The 19,089-nt window shown below is 40.2% G+C and overlaps 1 protein-coding gene across 4 annotated transcripts in view; it reads left to right on the top strand.

Annotated features, from left to right (window-relative positions):
* Nucleotides 1–19,089, top strand: part of DACH1 (dachshund family transcription factor 1) — a 423,079-nt gene that overhangs the window by 274,308 nt on the left and 129,682 nt on the right. For all 4 annotated transcript variants that reach the window (XR_011600420.1, XM_070944267.1, XM_070944266.1 and 1 more), the window contains exon 4: nt 11,452–11,624. Coding sequence is in view for 3 of the 4 variants with exons in the window: in XM_070944267.1 (XP_070800368.1) it covers nt 11,452–11,624 (173 nt within the window). In the remaining variant the exon portion in view is untranslated. The remainder of the gene's footprint in view (nt 1–11,451; nt 11,625–19,089) is intronic.

Here is a 19,089-nt window from a genome sequence, read left to right as displayed (position 1 = left end):
AATTTGTCCAACTGGCACATTTAGATAAATCACAAAGAAATAAATGCTTTAAAACTTTTAATAAGCTATTTCCTTCAGCTGACATCAAGTGTGCTGCAAAAGTTTACAGGGAATTTTGTGATTATAAGTTCTGTTAGAAATGTTAGTGTAGCATGGAATTACATGGACATGGGTGATATTCTGGATGTAACAAAAGCCAGGCACCATAAGCAATGTCGGCTGTCGGCCCCTAGGGGGAGAGCCTTCTCTGTGGGGGCACCTATGATTTGGAACGAGCTCCCCCCGGAGATACGTAGGATCCCGGATCTGCGCACCTTCCGTCGCGCGCTTAAGACTTTTCTATTTTATCAAGCTGGCCTGGCCTAAATCTTCCCCCTTTTTAAATGTGGAAATTTTAAATTTTAAATTCGTCTTATTTATAGGGTCATGGGTAAGGCGTTTTAAATTGGGGAGCCATTTTGGATTTAATTCTGTTTTAAACGTATTTTAATGTTTATATTGTATGTTTTTTAATTTTGGCTGTTCACCGCCCCGAGTCCTTCGGGAGAGGGGGCGGTATAAAAATCTAATAAATAAATAAATAAATAAATAAATAAATAAATAAATAAATAAATAAATAAATTTATTACATAAATTGCACTAAATTTTAAAATGCCCCACCTTTTTCTTCTAAACGCTTCTTTACTTGTTCTGACGCATAATGGTTGAACATTCCTAGATACAGTAAGAATTCCTCTGGGGGACAAAAGAAACAACATTAATAAAATAGATTACGATTAGCCTATGGGGTCTGGCTTTTAACTACATTTAAAATCTGAATTTAAATATCGTCAGCGTTTAAACATAAGTGAAAAGTAAGAAATACAGAGTCTTGAATATTCAAAAAACAAAGATTTATTTTCATTCGGCATGTGAATATTCATATTCCTCAAATTTTAAAAATCCTCTACAAAATAACGTCTGCCTGAGCGTAAATGTTTATCAGTGCTGTCCCATTTAAGAAGCACAGAAATTCAAAAAAAAAGGGGATATTCTTCCACTGCTATTTCTTACATAAATCAAAGTAGAAATAAGACACATTTTACAATTCAATTTAAGTTCCCACTGAGACAATAATGTTGCAAGCTGTGCATTTTGCAAAGTAATATAGTAATGTCTAGTTTGCATTTTTTAAAAACCAAATTAATCACACTTTATTGAATATGTTGCAGCAAACCTAAAATTCATCTATTATTAAAAAAAAAATCTTCTGCAACAAACACAAACTATATTTTATACATAAAGGACAAACTCATTTATTCATTAGGATAAAACACTGGGAGCTGGCATTCTGTAACTATGAAAGAAATGACATTTGCTACCTTTAGTACTTTGAATATTTAAACACATCCTATACAAAAACGGCTGCTTGAAAAATGGTTCTAATAATATATTGTGTTAATAGACCAACAGACGACTGGTGAAATCAAGGAAAAGTAAATGCAAGGTTTTCCCCATAAAGCAGAAAGGAAAGCCAGATGCTATTTACTGATCAAGAACAATAAAAGCAAATCACATGCACACCCAAATTATTGCGATGTTTATTGATTGTGGTTGCCATCTGTCTATTTTGCATGATTTTTTTTTTTCCACGTTCAAAAGTGCATTTTCCTCCAAAGCGTGGCCCAACCAATTGGACAAATGTCGAATAGGTATGTTTTGTTCAAATAAATGAGAATATATCTTTATTGAAATGCTTTGAATTTAGGGGGGGTTTGCACTGCCATACAATATTTGTGTGGAAAAGGAGGTATTTTATATTAATTAAAGAATTAATTAAATAAATAAATAACTGAATAAATAATACATGGTGTCATGACCAAGGCACCAGATTAAAACTGGGAGACTGTGAGTTCGAGTCTCGCCTTAGGCTGGATGATCTTGGGCCAGTCACTTTTTTTCAGCCTTGGGAATGCAGAAGTATCTTCCTGGATCCATAATACAATTAATTATTAGTTAATTATTACTTTACTAGTACAAGTCACGTATCCCTTTATCTTGCCACAGATTGATTGCCAAATAGATGGAGTAGTTGATCTCATCTGTTAAGTATGGAAAATTCCATGATCTCTTTGAATACTAGCATAATTCTTCACTTAGACTGCCTGATCTAATGTTCCATAGCTGCACAACTTAAGTTTGTTTTTATAGGGTCAAAATGTTTCCATATCCCGTTCTCCTCTATGTAAGCGCTTTGAAATTATTTGTTAACTTCTAAAGAATTCTAGTTGTGGAGAACTCATGAGAATATCTTGGACATCCAAGAAAACAAAGCAATGGATCATTGACTAAATCAAACCAGAATTCTCCCTCAAGGCACAAATGACCAGGCTCAAATTATGCTACTTCAGGCATATAATAATAATAATAATAATAATAATAATAATTTTATTTCTATACCGCCCTTCTCCCGAAGGACTCAGGGCGGTGTACAGCCAATTTAAAAACACAAGACACAACAATAATTAAAAATTAAAATAATTAAATAAATTTGGCCGATTTAAAACCCCAAAAATTTAAAATACCCCAATTTAAAATTATTAAGTCGATAGCCCGGCCTGGCGGAACAACAGGGTCTTCAATGCGCAACGAAACACCCGGAGGTCGGAGATCTTGCGTATTTCCGGGGGCAGTTCATTCCACAGGGCTGGGGCTCCCACAGAGAAGGCCCTCCCCCTTGGTGTCGCCAGCCGACATAACTTGGCTGATGGCACCCTGAGGAGACCCTCTCTGTGGGAGCGGACTGGTCGGTGGGAGGCTATTGGTGGCAGAAGACGGTCTCAAAGGTACCCGGGTCCTATGCCATGGAGCGCTTTAAAGGTGGTAACCAACACCTTGAATCACACCCGGAAGACCACTGGGAGCCAGTGCAGCTCGCGCAGGAGGGGTGTCACACGGGCACAACGGGTTGCGCCCATAACCACCCGCGCGGCCGCATTCTGGACCAGTTGGAGCCTCCGAGTGCTCTTCAAGGGGAGCCCCATGTAGAGAGCATTACAATAGTCCAGCCGGGAGGTGACAAGGGCATGAGTGACTGTGCGCAAGGCGTCCCGGTCCAGAAAGGGCTGCAACTGGCGGATCAGGCGAACCTGATAAAAGGCCCCCCTGGCCACGGCCGTCATATGCTCTTCTAAAGACAGCCGTGCATCCAGGAGGACACCCAGATTGCGAGCCCTCTCTGTGGGGGGCAAAGATTCACCCCCAATAGTCAGCGATGGCACCTGCTGACTATATCGGGACGCCGGCAGCCACAGCCACTCGGTCTTGGACGGGTTGAGTCTGAGCCTGTTCCTCCCCATCCAGACCCGCACGGCCTCCAGGCAGCGAGACATCACAGCAAGGGCATCGTTGGGGTGGTCTGGGGTGGAAATGTACAGCTGAGTATCATCAGCGTACAGATGACACTTCACCCCAAAACCACGGATGATCTCACCCAGTGGCTTCACATAAATGTTGAACAGAAGAGGCGAGAGGACCGACCCTTGTGGCACTCCCCATGCGAGATGCCTTGAGGTCGACCTCTGCCCCCCTGCCAACACGAACTGCGAGCGGTCAGAGAGGAAGGAGGAGAACCACCGCAGAACGGTGCCCCCTATTCCTAACCCTCTTAACCGCCGCAGCATGATCATATGCCAGGTTTCCAGAACCTGGATTCCAGAACCTGGATTCCAGAAATCTGGAAAAGGAGAGTGCTGGAAAAGGTGGAAGGACAGAGAAGAAGAGGCTGACCAGCACAAAGTAGATGGGTTCTGTTATAGTGGGTGTACCATTTGGGGAACAGGTTAGGAACAGATCATTATGTAGAAAATTTCTTTGTGGTTTCTAGGACTTGAAAATGTCTAGAAGGCACATAATTAAAGTCTAGAAAAATAAGAAATAGGATAAAATTGGGTATTAAAAGTTAAGCACTTAGAAGGAGATGTAGCTCCACATCTATGTTTGGAAATAATTATGTACCACCTGCAACATATAAAGTTTCATGCAGCTCATCAGCTGTGATTAGCGATACACTAGGACGGGGGTGTCAAACTCGAAGCCCCTGGGCCAGCAGGGTGCTTAGATCTGGCCCACAGGATCAACTGGAAACAATGAAGGACCAGCCCACACAGCCTCTGCCAGAGAAAATGGAGCTAGCGAGGGCTGGCTGCAGCCTTCCCGAGCTCCGTTTTTGCTGGCAGAGGGTTGCAAGAGGCCGTCGCAGCTGAAAATGGAGCTTGGGAGACCATTTTCACTGGCAGAGTGCTCAGGCTGCCACAGGCACTCCTGACACAAGTGATATTGAGCTGGCCACACCTACCCTGGCCACGCCCACCCAGCCCCCTGACATCAAACACAATCCTGATGCGGCCCTCAATGAAATCAAGTTTGACACTCCTGTTGTGGTCCACCAGCAGCCTGAGGAGCTGGCAGTGGAGTCGGACAGTGAGGAGGTTGGGGAGGACAATGGGCCAGTCCTGGAGTCAGGGGAAGGCCCAGACGAGGGCTCTGCATCAGGGATGGGTTCTAAAAATTTTTACTACTAGTTCTTTGGCCGTGGCTTATTTTGTGGGCATGGCTTGGTAGTGGTGGTAATGTGACTGGGTGGGCGTGGCCAAGTTTTTTTTTTTTTACTTTTAAAAGCATTTTTCTACAACCTTAAGAGGTTGCAGAAAAAAATGCTTTTAAAAGCCTCTGACGATCAGGCAACTCAGCTGGGATTGCCAGAGGCTTTTAAAGGCCTACAACCCCCTACAACCTCTTCAGCTGAGCTGCGCTGAGCTGCACGATCATCAGAGGCTTTTTTTTTTTAACTTTTAAAAGCATTTTTTCAGCTGAAGAGGTTGTAGAAAAAATGCTTTTAAAAGTTAAAAAAAAAAGCCTCTGATGTTTTGGGCAGGGTAAGCGAGCGGCGACTGGGCCGGGGACCAGTTTGGGGGCATGGCCAGGCAATGTTATTACCGGTTCTCCAAATTACTACAAATTTTTACTACCGGTTCTTGCGAACTGGTGCGAACCGGGAGCAGCCCACCACTGCTCTGCATCGGAGGCAGAGATGGGGCCAGGGCCATCTGGGAGCGATGCATGGATTCCAGAGCCTCCAGAGGCAGACAGCAGAGAGGCAGAAGAACAGGAGGAGCCTGTTCCTAGTGCACGCATGTGAAGAGCTGCCAGAAGGCAAGAGCAGCTAAAGCAAAAAGGAGTAAGGCCAGGATATGATTGGCCCCTCCCATAAGGCTTAAAAGAGAAGCAGGTGCTCTTGGGCTCTTTGTAGGAAAGCAACATTGCTACATTTGTTTCTAGTTGGCATCTCTTGTTTCTGAACTTTGTGGGGCTTTGCCAAGAAAAGCCTTTGGCAGGGTGCCAAAGAAGACAAAGGTTTGTGATAAGGCCGAAGGACTTTTTCTGAAGGACTTGTTTTGGAATTAATTTGGACTAAGCTGGGAATTACTTCATTCCTATTTTATTATAACAGTTGGGAATTACTTCATTCCCAGCTGTTATAAGAAAATAGGTTTGTTTAAGACTAAGTGTGTCTTTTATGCCTAAGTGAGCCTAGGTCACAACTCCTGCACTAGTATGTGAGAATAAGTATAGCTATCGTGTAATCTGGTTTATCTGGTTGCAAAAGGCCTTCCTTTCATTTCCGGCAAATGGTGGAGACCTCCAAAACAAACATAACTGAGATTGGTTTCTAATATGTCACTCTTTCTAACTATCTGCCCTTCGTGTCACAACATGTTTCTGAAGTCAAGGTGTTCTTCTAATGCACATTTTTTCAATACAGTCAGGCTTTGTATTAAATAGACACCTTCATCTGAAGATCTTAAAGCATTAGAAAGGGTTAGCCTCTCTCTTTCCATATGGCAACAGAATGGCTAATGCTTAAGCTTTATCCCCAAGAAGTAAAGTGGAATATATATTGACATTTTGAGGAAAGAGAACCAAATGTTTGATTTGGATGATTATACTGAAGAGGATCCATCATTTGTTGAAGCACCAAAGTGATTATCTTTCAGCAGATGGATTGCAGGCAATTTTGTCATAGATGATAATCATGCAAAAAATGGAATATGATCTCAAAGGCCAAGACTGGGATTATGGTTGTGTTAAGTGACCCAGAAGGGCTGAAAATACCTGTCACATTTCATGCAGGAACGTCTCCATGACAAATAGAGCTCATATAACGGTACAAAATATGCGAGTGAAATATATGTAGAAAGGTAACAATTCTATCCCATTTAATCCTCTTGACATGAACCTGACTTGGAAAGTATTTGGAAATTTCAGGTGGCATGAAATGCCACCCCTAGATTGTCAACTGTTGTAAGGTGTTGAAAAATAATACATTGTTTTTTTTCCAGTTGCCAAAATGTCACGTTGGACATAATTCAAGTGTTTGATTTACCTTTGAAAGTCCTAAATATCTTGGAACTTGGCTTTCCAAAGACTCCCTGTTCAGATACCAAGGTCAGCAGAAGACAATGCTTCTGAAAGTGCCCTCACTTTTGGTAGCAAATCTAGAAGGACCTCTCTTAGTGTCTCTTCCTGCTCATGGGATGCTCTTTATCTAGGGCAGGGGTCTGCAACTTTAAACACTCAAAGAAGCATTTGGACCTGTTTCCCACAGAAAAGAAAACACTGGGAGTCACAAAACCCTTCCTGTGCCTGACTATTTCTTGAGTAGCCACAAAATTTGCATATGTACTTAAATTAAATGTTCTGTTTTCTTTTGAAACTTTTCTTTCCTTGGATTTATCCATGGTTGGCCAACCGGGGGTTGAAAAGCTCAATAAATCGTGTGCTGGCAGATGTTGCACATTGGCGGTGGTGACGCATATTTTGAGTGACAGGGAGCCGCAGCAGAGGGGTGAAAGAGCCACATGCGGCTCCAGAGCCGCAGGTTGCTGACCCTTGATCTAGGGATACATTTTCCTCTTGTTCATTTTGCTTTCAGGAAATGTATACAGATATACATTTTGTCAGACTTTCCCTGGTTATGATTTTATTACTTAACTATTTGTGTTTTAACTTCTTTTTTTTAAGTGTGTCTCTCTTGGCTTAAACAGCAAGCGGTACTATGTCAGTTCTTCACCAACAGAAAATCAAGTCCTGTGAATCAAGTCCTCTAATAAATAAATAAATATAGAAAACACATGGAAAAAAACAAACAAACAACCACCATGCATTCTGGTCACACTTCTAGACATTCTGGTCTAGAAACAGAGCGTCAAGAGGAAAAGTGCTAAGAAAAGATTGTAAGGAATGGACAGAGAGCCCAACAAACTTTCTGCATATCTGAAGTGCAGACTTATTTCCACAGTCCAGAAGTCTGTTGGGGGAATAGAAGTTCAGCCAAAACATATTGTACTAGAGCAATCTTAAAGATTAACTTGGCTAAAGCTCCCACGTGACCCCTCTCCTGCGCAAGCTGCATTGGCTTCCAGTGGTCTTCCGGGTGCTCTTCAAGGTATTGGTTCTCATTTTCAAAGTGCTCCATGGCTTAGGGCCCGGTTATTTACGAGACCACCTTCTGCCACCGATATCCTCCCACCGGCCAATACGCTCCCGCAGAGAGGGCCTCCTCAGGGTGACGTTGGTCAGGCAACGTCGGCTGGCGGCTCCCCGGGGAAGAGCCTTCTCTGTGGGGGCACCCGCCCTCTGGAACGAGCTATCCCCAGGAATACGACTGATCCCGGACATCCGTACTTCCGCCGGGCTCTGAAGACTTTTTTATTTCAGCAAGCAGGGCTGGGTTAAGAATCTTTTAAGTGTTGAATTTTATGGGTAAGGGGTTTTAAATTGGGGGAGCCAATATAAATTTAATTCTGTTTTTATAGTATTTTAATGTTTATATTGTATGTTTTTTAATTTTGGCTGTTCATCGCTTTGTTTGTTTGTTTGTGTGTGTTGTTTGTTTGTTTGTTTAGTCAAGAACGTATTTGGTAATAAATATAAGCATGAATTGGATCAGGGGTATTTATCTTTACTACCGGTTCACAACGGGAGCGTGCGCGCTTCTGCGCATGCGTAGATTGTCAATTATGACATCCGGGCAGGTGGGTGGAGTCTCCCACCGCTTTTACTACCAGTTCTAACGAACTGGACAGAACCGGGAGCAACCCACCACTGGATTGGATACATGAAATAGATATGAATAGAAGAAACATTAGGACAGGGACGGTAGGCACTCTGGTTGTCTTATGCCTGAGCTTTGGTTTAATTAGATTATGAACAACCTTTTCTGAAGATAAGGAGGAAGTTTTAAAAGTCCTGCTAAGCAAAACAAGGTGGCTCTTTATTATTTCATTGTGATAGCTCCTTATTTTCCTCCCAAAGGTTAAACTAAGCAATAGATTTGGAATAACTTTATTAAATCGCATACATTAAAATGCAAAATTGTCAAGATTGTTTGATAAATAAATAAATAAATAAATAAATAAATAAATAAATAAAACTACCCTCTAGCACTAGAGAGAAGTTATTTGAAGATGAACTCCAGCACGAGTCCGAAAGCTCAGATGATAAAACATCTGGTCCAGGTGACCGAGTCAGATTGGATCCTGCAGCATTAGCCTGGAACATGTACATTCGCCTTCATTCATGAAAGTTGTGTTAACAACAGATGTACATATTGGGAAGTCAAAGTGAAACTGAATCTCAATCGAACCGGGGAGGAGGGGAGCGGGGAGAGGGTGTCTGTTAAGCTCCATTTCTGTTATTGTCAGCTTCAGAGAAAGTCATTTCAGCGCCGTCATTACACCAATGAAGTAGATTGTGTCCTTGGATTGTGTCATTTATGCCATTGGTTTAATGACACCATTATGAAAACGCTGAGGATAAAACAACAATATCAGCCATTATATCCGAGCTACTCAAAATTTCCTCTACTGGTTCTCCAGAACCTGTCGGAACCTGCTGGATTTCACCCCCGGTGAAGTTCCATGCTATCTAATGGATTTTAGTGGATTGGAAACGATGGTTATTTAAGTCGGTTGGTGTAGAAATTTCCTTGATTAGAGATGGTTTTGATTAGAGAAGGCTAGTTTGGAGGTGGCTTAGTCTGTCCACATGTAAATAGGTTTCTTCCAGTCTTTGTGAATAAAGGAGAGCTGGTTTTTTTGGAAGACATTGCCTTATAACAAAGCTGTGAATACATTTTTGCCTAGGTAATTCTACAGCATGATTACCTATGCAAGCAATATTGTACTGACAACTAGTGGCAAATTATAGACATTAAACAAGTATCAAAGGTAGGAAGGGGAACTAAGCATAGATGTAAATAGAAGAAGCTGTTACCCTAAATTAGATAACCCACGGCAAAGCAAGGATATGTATTTATTATGTATGAGATTCGCAAGGCTGCTTTAAAGATATGCAATAGTTAATTGTTCACTCCATTAGTAGAGAAAATGATTTTAAATATAAAGTGAATTAGGATATTTATTTACTGATATTATTTGTATATTAAGTACTCTTCATAGTGAGTACTGAGCTTAAAATACTAACATAAATTGAAGTTAACCAAATGATTGCGTTAATGAGTTTTCATTCTGTTTTTCTATTTACAGCTTCAATTTTGTGTGTGTTTCTTCCAGATTAACTATCATTTAACTCGTTATAGTGATCCAGGAAATGGTGCATGGGAGTGGCCTGCAAGAAAGAGAAAATAAAGACAGAACCAAACTAATAATTAGTTGTGTTTTTTTTTTTTTTTAAAAAAAAACTCTTCTAGTTTACAAGCCAAACAGCATGTTTCTCATGCTCATATCCTTAATTTTTTTTTTTTTTTGATTCCTGAATACCGGATGAGAAATCTGTTTTTTTTTCCTCTTAGATTCAGAATGATAAATTTCAGTCCATTCCAAAATTAAGCTCTTTGTCATTCCCTTGCTTCATGGAGAAATGTAGGGTTGAATTTTCACTGGGCTAATTTTTGGATTTGTGCTTGAATTGAAGGGATAGGTAGGTGTGTATGTGTGTGTTTTGTGTGTGAGTGTTTATTTATTTATTTGAGAAGGGAATTATTTGGCTTTTCTCACAGTGATTCGAAAGATCTTTGAAATTATCATAGAATCGTCAACGAAGCAAGAGGTACTATAGATTTTGCCATATTTATTTATTTTTTGCTTATAAATTAAAATGTTCACCGTTAAGGATGATGACAATCGAAATCATCATATTTATATTGGCATCTTTATTTTTGCACAACTCAGCACAGTTGCAGAAATACTTATGTGTACACAACTCATGACTTGGATGATAATAAGGGTAATCCATAGTATCTCAGGGCTTCACAAAAGTACTTTGCAATAAACAGGAGCTCAGATATGGCATTTATGGGCAACTTATTAAATTAACCACATTTCTTTCCCCCAGGATCACAGCACAATTGCAGTACAAATATCTAGAGATCCCTCATAACCTGGACATAAACTGTTTCATTTTCTCCCCTCAGGATACTGCTGTAGGACATTGCTTGCCAAAACAACCAGACACAAAGACATTTTTTCCCTTTTCATGCCATTCCTCTGATAAACACGTAATTTCCACAGCTCTGTCTTATGCCTAAGGATATCTAACCACATAGTAGAGCTGCATTACTATTATCCTTCTCATCTTTCCCATTACCTTCTCCTATTGGTATCTTATGACTATCACTTTGTTGGTTTTATCTTATGATTTATAATTTGCATGTTATGATTTATCACTTGCTTGATTGTATGTACGCTGAGAACTGATGCACCGGAGACAAATTCCTTATGTGTCCAATTACACGTGGTCAATAAAGAATTGTCTATTTTCTATTATTTTCTATTTTCTATTTTATTTTATTTTGTTCTGTTCTGTTCTGTTCTGTTCTGTTCTATTCTGTTCTACTCTGCTCTCCTCTGCTCTCCTCTAAAGACCTATTCTATTCTATTCTATTCTATTCTATTCTATTCTATTCTATTCTATTCTATTCTATTCTATTCTATTCTATTCTATTCTATTCCATTCCATTCCATTCCAATCCAATCCAATCCAATCTATTCTCATAGTCCCTCACAGGGTTTTCCTAGAGAATCTTGAATAAAACATTGAAGAAACCTTCCGCCATTGCTCATTATTTTTAGGGAGAGATGTTACATTCCATCCTTGCGATCAAAGCGGGAGATTAAATCCCATCCTACGCCTTATTCCAAAGGAATCAATTTTCTCAGATAAACTGGCTCCTATTTCTCTCCAAAGTCCTGGAAACAATTCCCGCCTAGCGTATTGCACTGTGATATTGATGGGTAGGATGTTGTCTTGCTAAGGAACGATTGAGTCAAGCTTTACCTGGTAGGTCCTGAATTGACCTTGGTTTCATGTTCAAAACTGTTTGCAACCTTCAGTATTTGATACATCATAAACTTTGTTTTTGCTTCCCTCCCCCACCCCCCACCCCCCCAGGCCTTGAGCTACCTTTCATGATGATGCCCCATCCGCTTATTCCGGTCAGCCTGCCCCCAGCATCCGTCACAATGGCCATGAATCAGATGAACCACCTTACCACAATTGCAAACATGGCCGCCGCAGCACAAGTACAGGGCCCTCCCTCCCGAGTGGAGACATCTGTGATTAAGGTAGGTATGGCCTTGGCCTGCTCTCCAATGTACCGATAGCCTTCTCGGTCCTCTCCTTTCTGCTATGTGTCTTTTGTTCATAAATTTCGTTCGCAAACCATTCCGTTTTGGTCGCCACGATGTAAAAGAGATATTGAGACTCTAGAAAGAGTGCAGAGAAGAGCAACAAAGATGATTAGGGGACTGGAGGCTAAAACATGAAGAACAGTTGCAGGAACTGGGCATGGCTAGTCTAGTGAAGAGAAGGACTAGGGGAGACATGATAGCAGTGTTCCAATATCTCAGGAGTTGCCACAAAGAAGAGGGAGTCAACCTATCCTCCAAAGCACCTGAAGGCAGGACAAGAAGCAATGGGTGGAAACTAATCAAGGAGAGAAGCAACTTAGAACTAAGGAGAAATTTCCTGACAGTTAGAACAATTAATCAGTAGAACAACTTGCCTCTAGACATTGTAAATGCTCCAACACTGGAAGTTTTTAAGACAAGATTGTCTGAAGTGGTGTAGAGTTTCCTGTCTAAGCAGTGGGTTGGACTAAAAGACCTCCAAGTTCCCTTCCAACTTTGTTATTCTATTCTATGATCTTTTGCAATTTGAAACAAATTACAATAATTTAAAAATCCTTTTAATTCAGACTCAGACATTGGAATATGGAAGTGGGAATGGCAGTGGAAGCCACTTTTGCAGCTCAAAATGTTGGAACCAATGAGTGTGGGAAGAAGCTTCAGAGAAGTAGTGAAAATTTGGTGATAAAGTCCTCCATTTTTCACAAAGGGCACAAGGGCCTTATCATGACAGCTAATTGCTTGGCTGTAAACAGAATCATCACAACTGGCTAGAATGATGGCTAAATGAGAAATGTGGATTGTGAGCCCAGGTAGAGTAAATAATAATTAGCTTTATTTTTCACGCCATACTGTCTCTGAAGACCCTGAATATTATTTTTGATTTTAAAAACTGAGGCCTTCTAAAAATTGGACTTTCAGAGAATTCTAGAATACCGTCAACGCAAACATAGCTTTCAAGACAGATTTCTATTGCTTGAAAAATATTGAACTAAAAGCCTCGGTGGCACCATTGTTAGAATGTAGTATTGCAGGCTAACTCTGCCTACTGCCAGCAATTTGATCCTGACCAGCTCAAGATTAACTCAACCTTCCATCCTTCCAAGGTTGGAAAAATGACGACCCAGATTGCTGGTGGAAATACAGTAATGGCCAAAATTGTGGAAAGCTTTTGGGAAAAGTGTATTTTCTAAAACTAGCTAATAACACCACCTTTTTTTTTGGAGTAGTTCCATAAAATTATATATCAATGGAAAGATAATTTAATCAAGAATGTACTGCAATAACTTTTATGAAGGATTTGCTATTACAGTTACAGTATAAAGAAGAAAAGTGAAACACGTAGAAAAATGAGATATACAAAAATTATCACCATAGAAATTATCATCATGTCAGTTAATACTTAGTTGGGTAACCTTTAGCATGAATTACAGCCTTACAACGTCTTCCCATGGAGTGAACTAAGTCTTTTACAGCTGTTATGATGTGAAACCAAGATTGAATGATTGCTTCTATTAATTGAGTTTTATTGCTGGGTCACTTCTGACTAACAAGTTTCTTTAGTGGGCTCCATAGATTTTCAATTGGGTTAAGGTCTGGGCTATTCCCAGGCCATTCCAGCAGTGGAATATGATTATCTTGAAACTCCCCCCAAAAATGTGGTGTTATTAGCCATCAAACCTCAAAAATACACTTTTCCCAAAAGGTTTCCACAATTTTGGCCACTACTGTATACTGACTCTGTAAACCACTTAGAGAATGCTGTAAAGCATTATAAAGTGGTATATAAGTCTAAGTGCTATTGCTATTGCTATTGCTATTGCTATTGCTTACTACTTTTGACCAATGAAAAGAATCATATGGGAAATCAGTAATACAGTAGAACTTTGAGCTTTAACTTTCTACTACTTTACTCCATTCATATTCTGGGACCACTTTCTATCATGGTAGGTTATAAGAGTTTCAAGATGAAATCTGCCTCAGTGGGAAAGTTGATCTGAAGCCCTTTCTCAGCTCAGATCTCTGACTGGCCATTCTCTGCTGTCCACCAAGTGGCTTTGTGCATTATCTGAACATTTGCAAATGACAGCTTGCTATTTAGCAGTGCTTCATTTTCTGCAGATAAGAAGCTAGTATTCCTGGGGAAGCAAATCTTGGATTTCTATTTTTAACCTTTTCAAAAGAATGAAGCAAATGAAATAATGAAATCTAATCAGGAAGAGTGAGATAAGAAAGTCAGTGTTCTTTTTGTCTTCTTTTTACTTTACAATTCTACATTCTACAATTAATCAATACCCTTTGGGGAATTAGATAAATATTAGATAGCCATTTTGCAATCTGGATTTTGAGGAATGAGATCTCAGCAATCAGAGATCCAAGAGCTAATTTACATATATCTGTTATTGCCTATTATTGTAAAGAAGAATACAGAAGATACAAAGAAGAGGAAACAATTAAAGATGCTTAACAATCTACAACGTCTGTCCATAAAAGACGAGCTACTTCTTGTAAAAACAAAAACTCCAAACTGAATATTTCTTGAATAAAAGATCAAGAGTCAAACCATAACTCTGCCTTGAAATGGAAGCTGAGGTTTCTTCTTCTTAACAAACGTGAAGAATGGAAATGAAACCTTAAGAAATGGGACACAATTAGGTGTTCCTTGATGGCTGATTTCCAGTCTTCCAGCCATTGACCAACATGTTTCATATTTGGAAGAAAGATATAGATGTTTCCATATATTCAAATTATAGGATGCTATGGGTGCAAGTCTTCTGATTTCAGAGGACCAGCAATGACATAGAATATGGCTATCTGAAAAAGATGCATCATCTAAACTGTACTGAGCCTTTGGCTAGCAAGCAAATACATTGCTCTTTTTCTTCAGCTTTAACTCCCTGACGTTTTTGTTCTGGATTAGGGCAGTATTCTTCTATCATCGGGGTGGGATCCAGAAATTTTAGCAACCAATTGCTGGGTGGGTGCGGCCATGGTGGGTGTGGCCTACTCGGCCTCCTGCACGGGGGGGGTGTTTTTACCCTCCCCAGACTCCAAAGGCTTTCCTTGAGCCTCCGGGAGCACGAAAATGGCCTCCCCGGGCTCCAGAAGCCCTCTAGAGGCCAGAAACAGGCCCATTTTTGACTTCCAAAACTTCCGGTAGGCCTGCTTTTCACCCTTCCAGAGCCACCCCATGGGCCCTGCACATACCTGGCATCCAAAATAGACTGGGTGGAGAGGGGCAGGGTCAGCAGGGTCAGCCAGTCCTTGCAACTACCAGTTCAGCGAACCAGATTAAAATTAACATCCGGTTTGCCTGAACCAGTCTGAACTGGCTGAATCCCACCCGTCTACCATGCCAGGTGATAAAGGTACAGGCCACTCACCTTTGCCGATGTTGCTACTATTTCTACTGGGTTACGTAAATCAAAGAGTACTAATTACTAAGGGTTACGAATCAAGGAGAGAACCAACCTAGAACTAGGGAGAAATTTCCTGATGGTGAGAACTCCAGTGGAATGTCTTGCTTTCAGAAGTTGTGGGTGCTCCATCACTGGAGGCTTTCAAGAAGAGACTGGATAGTCACTTGTCTCGTATGGTATAGACTCTCCTGCTTGAGTAGGGGGTTGGACTAGAAGACATCCAAAGTTCCTTTCAGCTCCGGGATTCTCTTAAATGCTGATGTAAGTTGTCCATTAATGGCAAACCTAAGAACTACAGTAGGCGACAACCAGATCCAAGAATAATGATGAGCATCCATCTTCGCTTGTTTTTTATATTTATATTTTCCCTTTCCTAAACAAGTTCAAGACAGAGTTGATAAATCAAGTCATTTTTCAGCAGATTTATAGCAGCTTTTCAAAGTAATGTAACATCACTGTAAAAGGACAGTAAACTAAATTTAAGCAAAAATTAAATTAAATTTAACTTAAACTTAAACTTCTCTTATTCTTGTTCTCGTTTGTTGTTTGACAAATTCTAATAAATAAAATAAATAAAAGTTATTTTTTTCCCTCCTACTTTCCAGAAAAGTTTCTGCTCATTTGTTACGACAAATACAATCAGATGTTCTATAACAGTTTAAAGAATTGCCATCAGTTGTTTAGACTAATGTTCAGATACCAACATCTTTCTCCCTTTTAATGATGTGCATGTATAATCGATAAAACATTGCAGAAAAAATATTTTTTATTTGATATTGGTTTTGGTATCTGTTTATTTTGCTGAAGGAGACAAAAAAAAAATTAAACCTTAGAAAATTACCATATTCAAAGATCCTATGATCAACTATTATTGCAGTTCACAATTTTGGTTCGATTTATTTAACGATGCATACAATTGCACCCTCAATCAAATTCCCCCAAATAAAGCATATTGAGGTAACTCCATAGTTTAATCCTAGTACTTTTTTCCCCCTTCTGCTGTTCTTCTTGTGTAACCAACATTTGGTCCAAGCTTCTTTGATGCTATCAACTTGTCGAAATAACTGATTGTCAGTTTAACTTCTGTGATAGGAAACAAAGCAATAAAGTCCTTCATGTTCACCTCAAGAATCTCAAGAAAAAAAAAATGGATCTCCTGCGCTGTCTTGTTAACTGCCATTCAATATTCAGGAAAAAAAAATGCCCAAGAGGATAATTTAAAAAAACAAACAAACAAAAAACCTCACCGAAAACATTTTTTTAAAATCCCCATGGATTTTTTTAAAAAAAAAACAAAATAAGCATTTTAACTTTCAAAATTATGAATAACTTCTTCAAACAATCTTTTGGGATTCTATTACATGCTAAAAACAGTAAGGTTCTACTTTCAGGCAAGGAAAACAAAATGCACAGGTACAGTATATGTAGTACCTTGCTCAATAGTACTAACTGTGAGAGGGATCTTGGAGTCTTAGTGGACAAGCATTTAAATATGAGCCAGCCGTGTGCAGCTGCTGCCAAAAAAGCCAACACAATCCTAGGCTGCCTAAACAGAGGGATAGAATCAAGATCACGTGAAGTGTTAATACCACTTTATAATGCCTTGGTAAGGCCACACTTGGAATATTGCATTCAGTTTTGGTCACCACGATGTAAAAAAGATGCTGAGACTCTAGAAAGGGTGCAGAGAAGAGCAACAAAGATGATTAGGGGACTGGAGGATAAAACATGAAGAACAGTTGCAGGAACTGGGCATGGCTAGTCTAGTGAAGAGAAGGACTAGGGGAGACATGATAGCAGTCTTCCAATATCTCAGGGGCTGCCACAAAGAAGAGGGAGTCAAGCTGTTCTCCAAACACCTGAGGGCAGGACAAGAAGCAATGGGAGGAAACTAATCAAGGAGAGAAGCAACTTAGAACTAAGGAGAAATTTCCTGACAGTGAGAAGAATTAATCAGTGGAACAACTTGCCTCCAGAAGTTGTGAATGCTTCAACACTAGAAGATTTTAAGAAGAGGTTGGATAACCATTTGTCTGAAGTGGTGTAGAGTTTCCTGCCTAAGCAAGGGGTTGGACTAGAAGACCTCCAAGGTCCCTTCCAACTCTGTTATTCTGTTCTGTTCTGTTCTGTTCTGTTCTGTTCTGTTCTGTTCTGTTCTATTCGTGTTGGACCAAAAGAGTTGAAGCTCATATACTTCCTTTGGACCTCTTTTACATATACTATGCTTTTCATTCGGTGGAAAGTAATATTTAGCAATACTTCGGGAATTTTGCAGGCTCCAGGGTGTTCAGCTTTGGCAAAAGTTTTTAGGGATCAAAATCCTAATTTAGGGATGGCATACAACCTGATACTCTGTGAGTTCTCACAAAGCTGGGAAATCACTTTGGTTGGTACATCTTCGGAGAACTTAGGTAAACTTCAGATTAGTTCTCGACTTAAAACAGTTCATTTAGTGAGCATTCAAAGTTACCACGGTCCTGAAAAATATGACTCATGACCATTTTTCCTAGTTACAAGTCTTTGCAGCATCCCCATGATCATGTGATCAAAATCCAGATGCTTGATAACAGCTCATTTTATGGGGTCATGTGATCCCTTTTTGTGACCTTCTGAGAAGCAAAATCAATTAATGGGAAACCAGTTTCATTTAACAACTGGGTTGCTAACTTATCTACTGCTGTGATTCACTTAACAACTGTAGCAAGAAAGGCTGCAAAATGGGGGAAAACCTACTTAACAATGGTCTCACTTAACAACATATATTTTGGGCTCAATTTTGGTTATAAGTTGAGGACTACCTGTAAATACTCTTTCTCTATAGATGTTTCTATTAAGGGGAGGGTACTATCCATATAAGGGATGCGGTGGCTCAGTGGCTAAGATGCTGAGCTTGTCGATTGAAAGGTCGGCAGTTCAGCAGTTTGAATCCCTAGTGCTGCGTAACGGGGTGAGCTCCCGTTCCTTTTTCCAGCTTCTGCCAACCTAGCAGTTCGAAAGCACGTAAAAAATGCAAGTAGAAAAATAGGGACCACCTTTGGTGGGAAGGTAACAGCGTTCCGTGCGCCTTTAGCGTTTAGTCATGCCGGCCACATGACCATGGAGACATCTTCGGACAGCGCTGGCTCTTTGGCTTTGAAACAGAGATGAGCATTGCCCCCTAGATTCAGGAACAACTAGCACATCTGTGTGAGTGGAACCTTTACTTTTACTATCCATATGGAAATTGAGAGGTAGAATTTCTCCAGCTTCAGAATTATGTTGACCTGGATTTCTTTTATCAAGTTAGTATTCAGCTATGTAAATTTCTGCCTGCGTTCTGAAAGCATGCTGCCTTATCGGGCTTAAAATGAATTCCTAATGAGAAAATGAACACAATGTAAGTGTAGAGCTTTGCTTTACTGTTTTCCTGGCTAACCTCAGAAGCCTGAAAACCATCTCAGAAGAAGTCTCTGGCAAACCACTCTCATAACATTGCCAAGAAAACTGTATGGATGCTGTCAGCAGGAATTGAGTTCAGCTGAAGGGCACCATAACTTTTTACCTTATTAAATGATATGAGGAATAACTTTCTGTAAGTTCAACTCAATGGCAAAATAATCTTTATCCTTAAGAAAGTCAAAATCAGTATTATAGGACATTGAATTTAGTCTATATTAATGGTATAGATCGTGTGATTGTAACCTATTGTATTTTTCTGAGTATAAGACGCACCTTTTTCCCCCTAAAAGGGGGTGAAAATTTAGTTGCCTCTTACACACTGAATATAGCCCCGCCCACCCACTGGCCCCCACCCTTTGGCTTCTGCCTCCCAGCAATTTACCTCCCTGCAGCAAGCAGCAAGAAGAAACAGCCCATTTCAGCTTCAGCACAGCCTAATTAGTACAAGTTGATTGCCAGTTGGATCAGCCTACCGACTCTCATCTGTTTCAGGCTGCAGGGATTGCCATTGCCTATTGCTGCATGAGCCTCTGCTGCTTGCTGCA

The sequence above is a fragment of the Pituophis catenifer genome, unplaced genomic scaffold (assembly GCF_029215685.1).
Source record: "Pituophis catenifer annectens isolate HBS135680 unplaced genomic scaffold, rPitCat1.0.hap2 SCAF_4, whole genome shotgun sequence".
NCBI classification, from domain to species: Eukaryota; Metazoa; Chordata; class Lepidosauria; order Squamata; family Colubridae; genus Pituophis; species Pituophis catenifer.
Note: the sequence above shows the minus strand (reverse complement) of the source record. Positions and strands in the feature narration are given on the sequence as shown.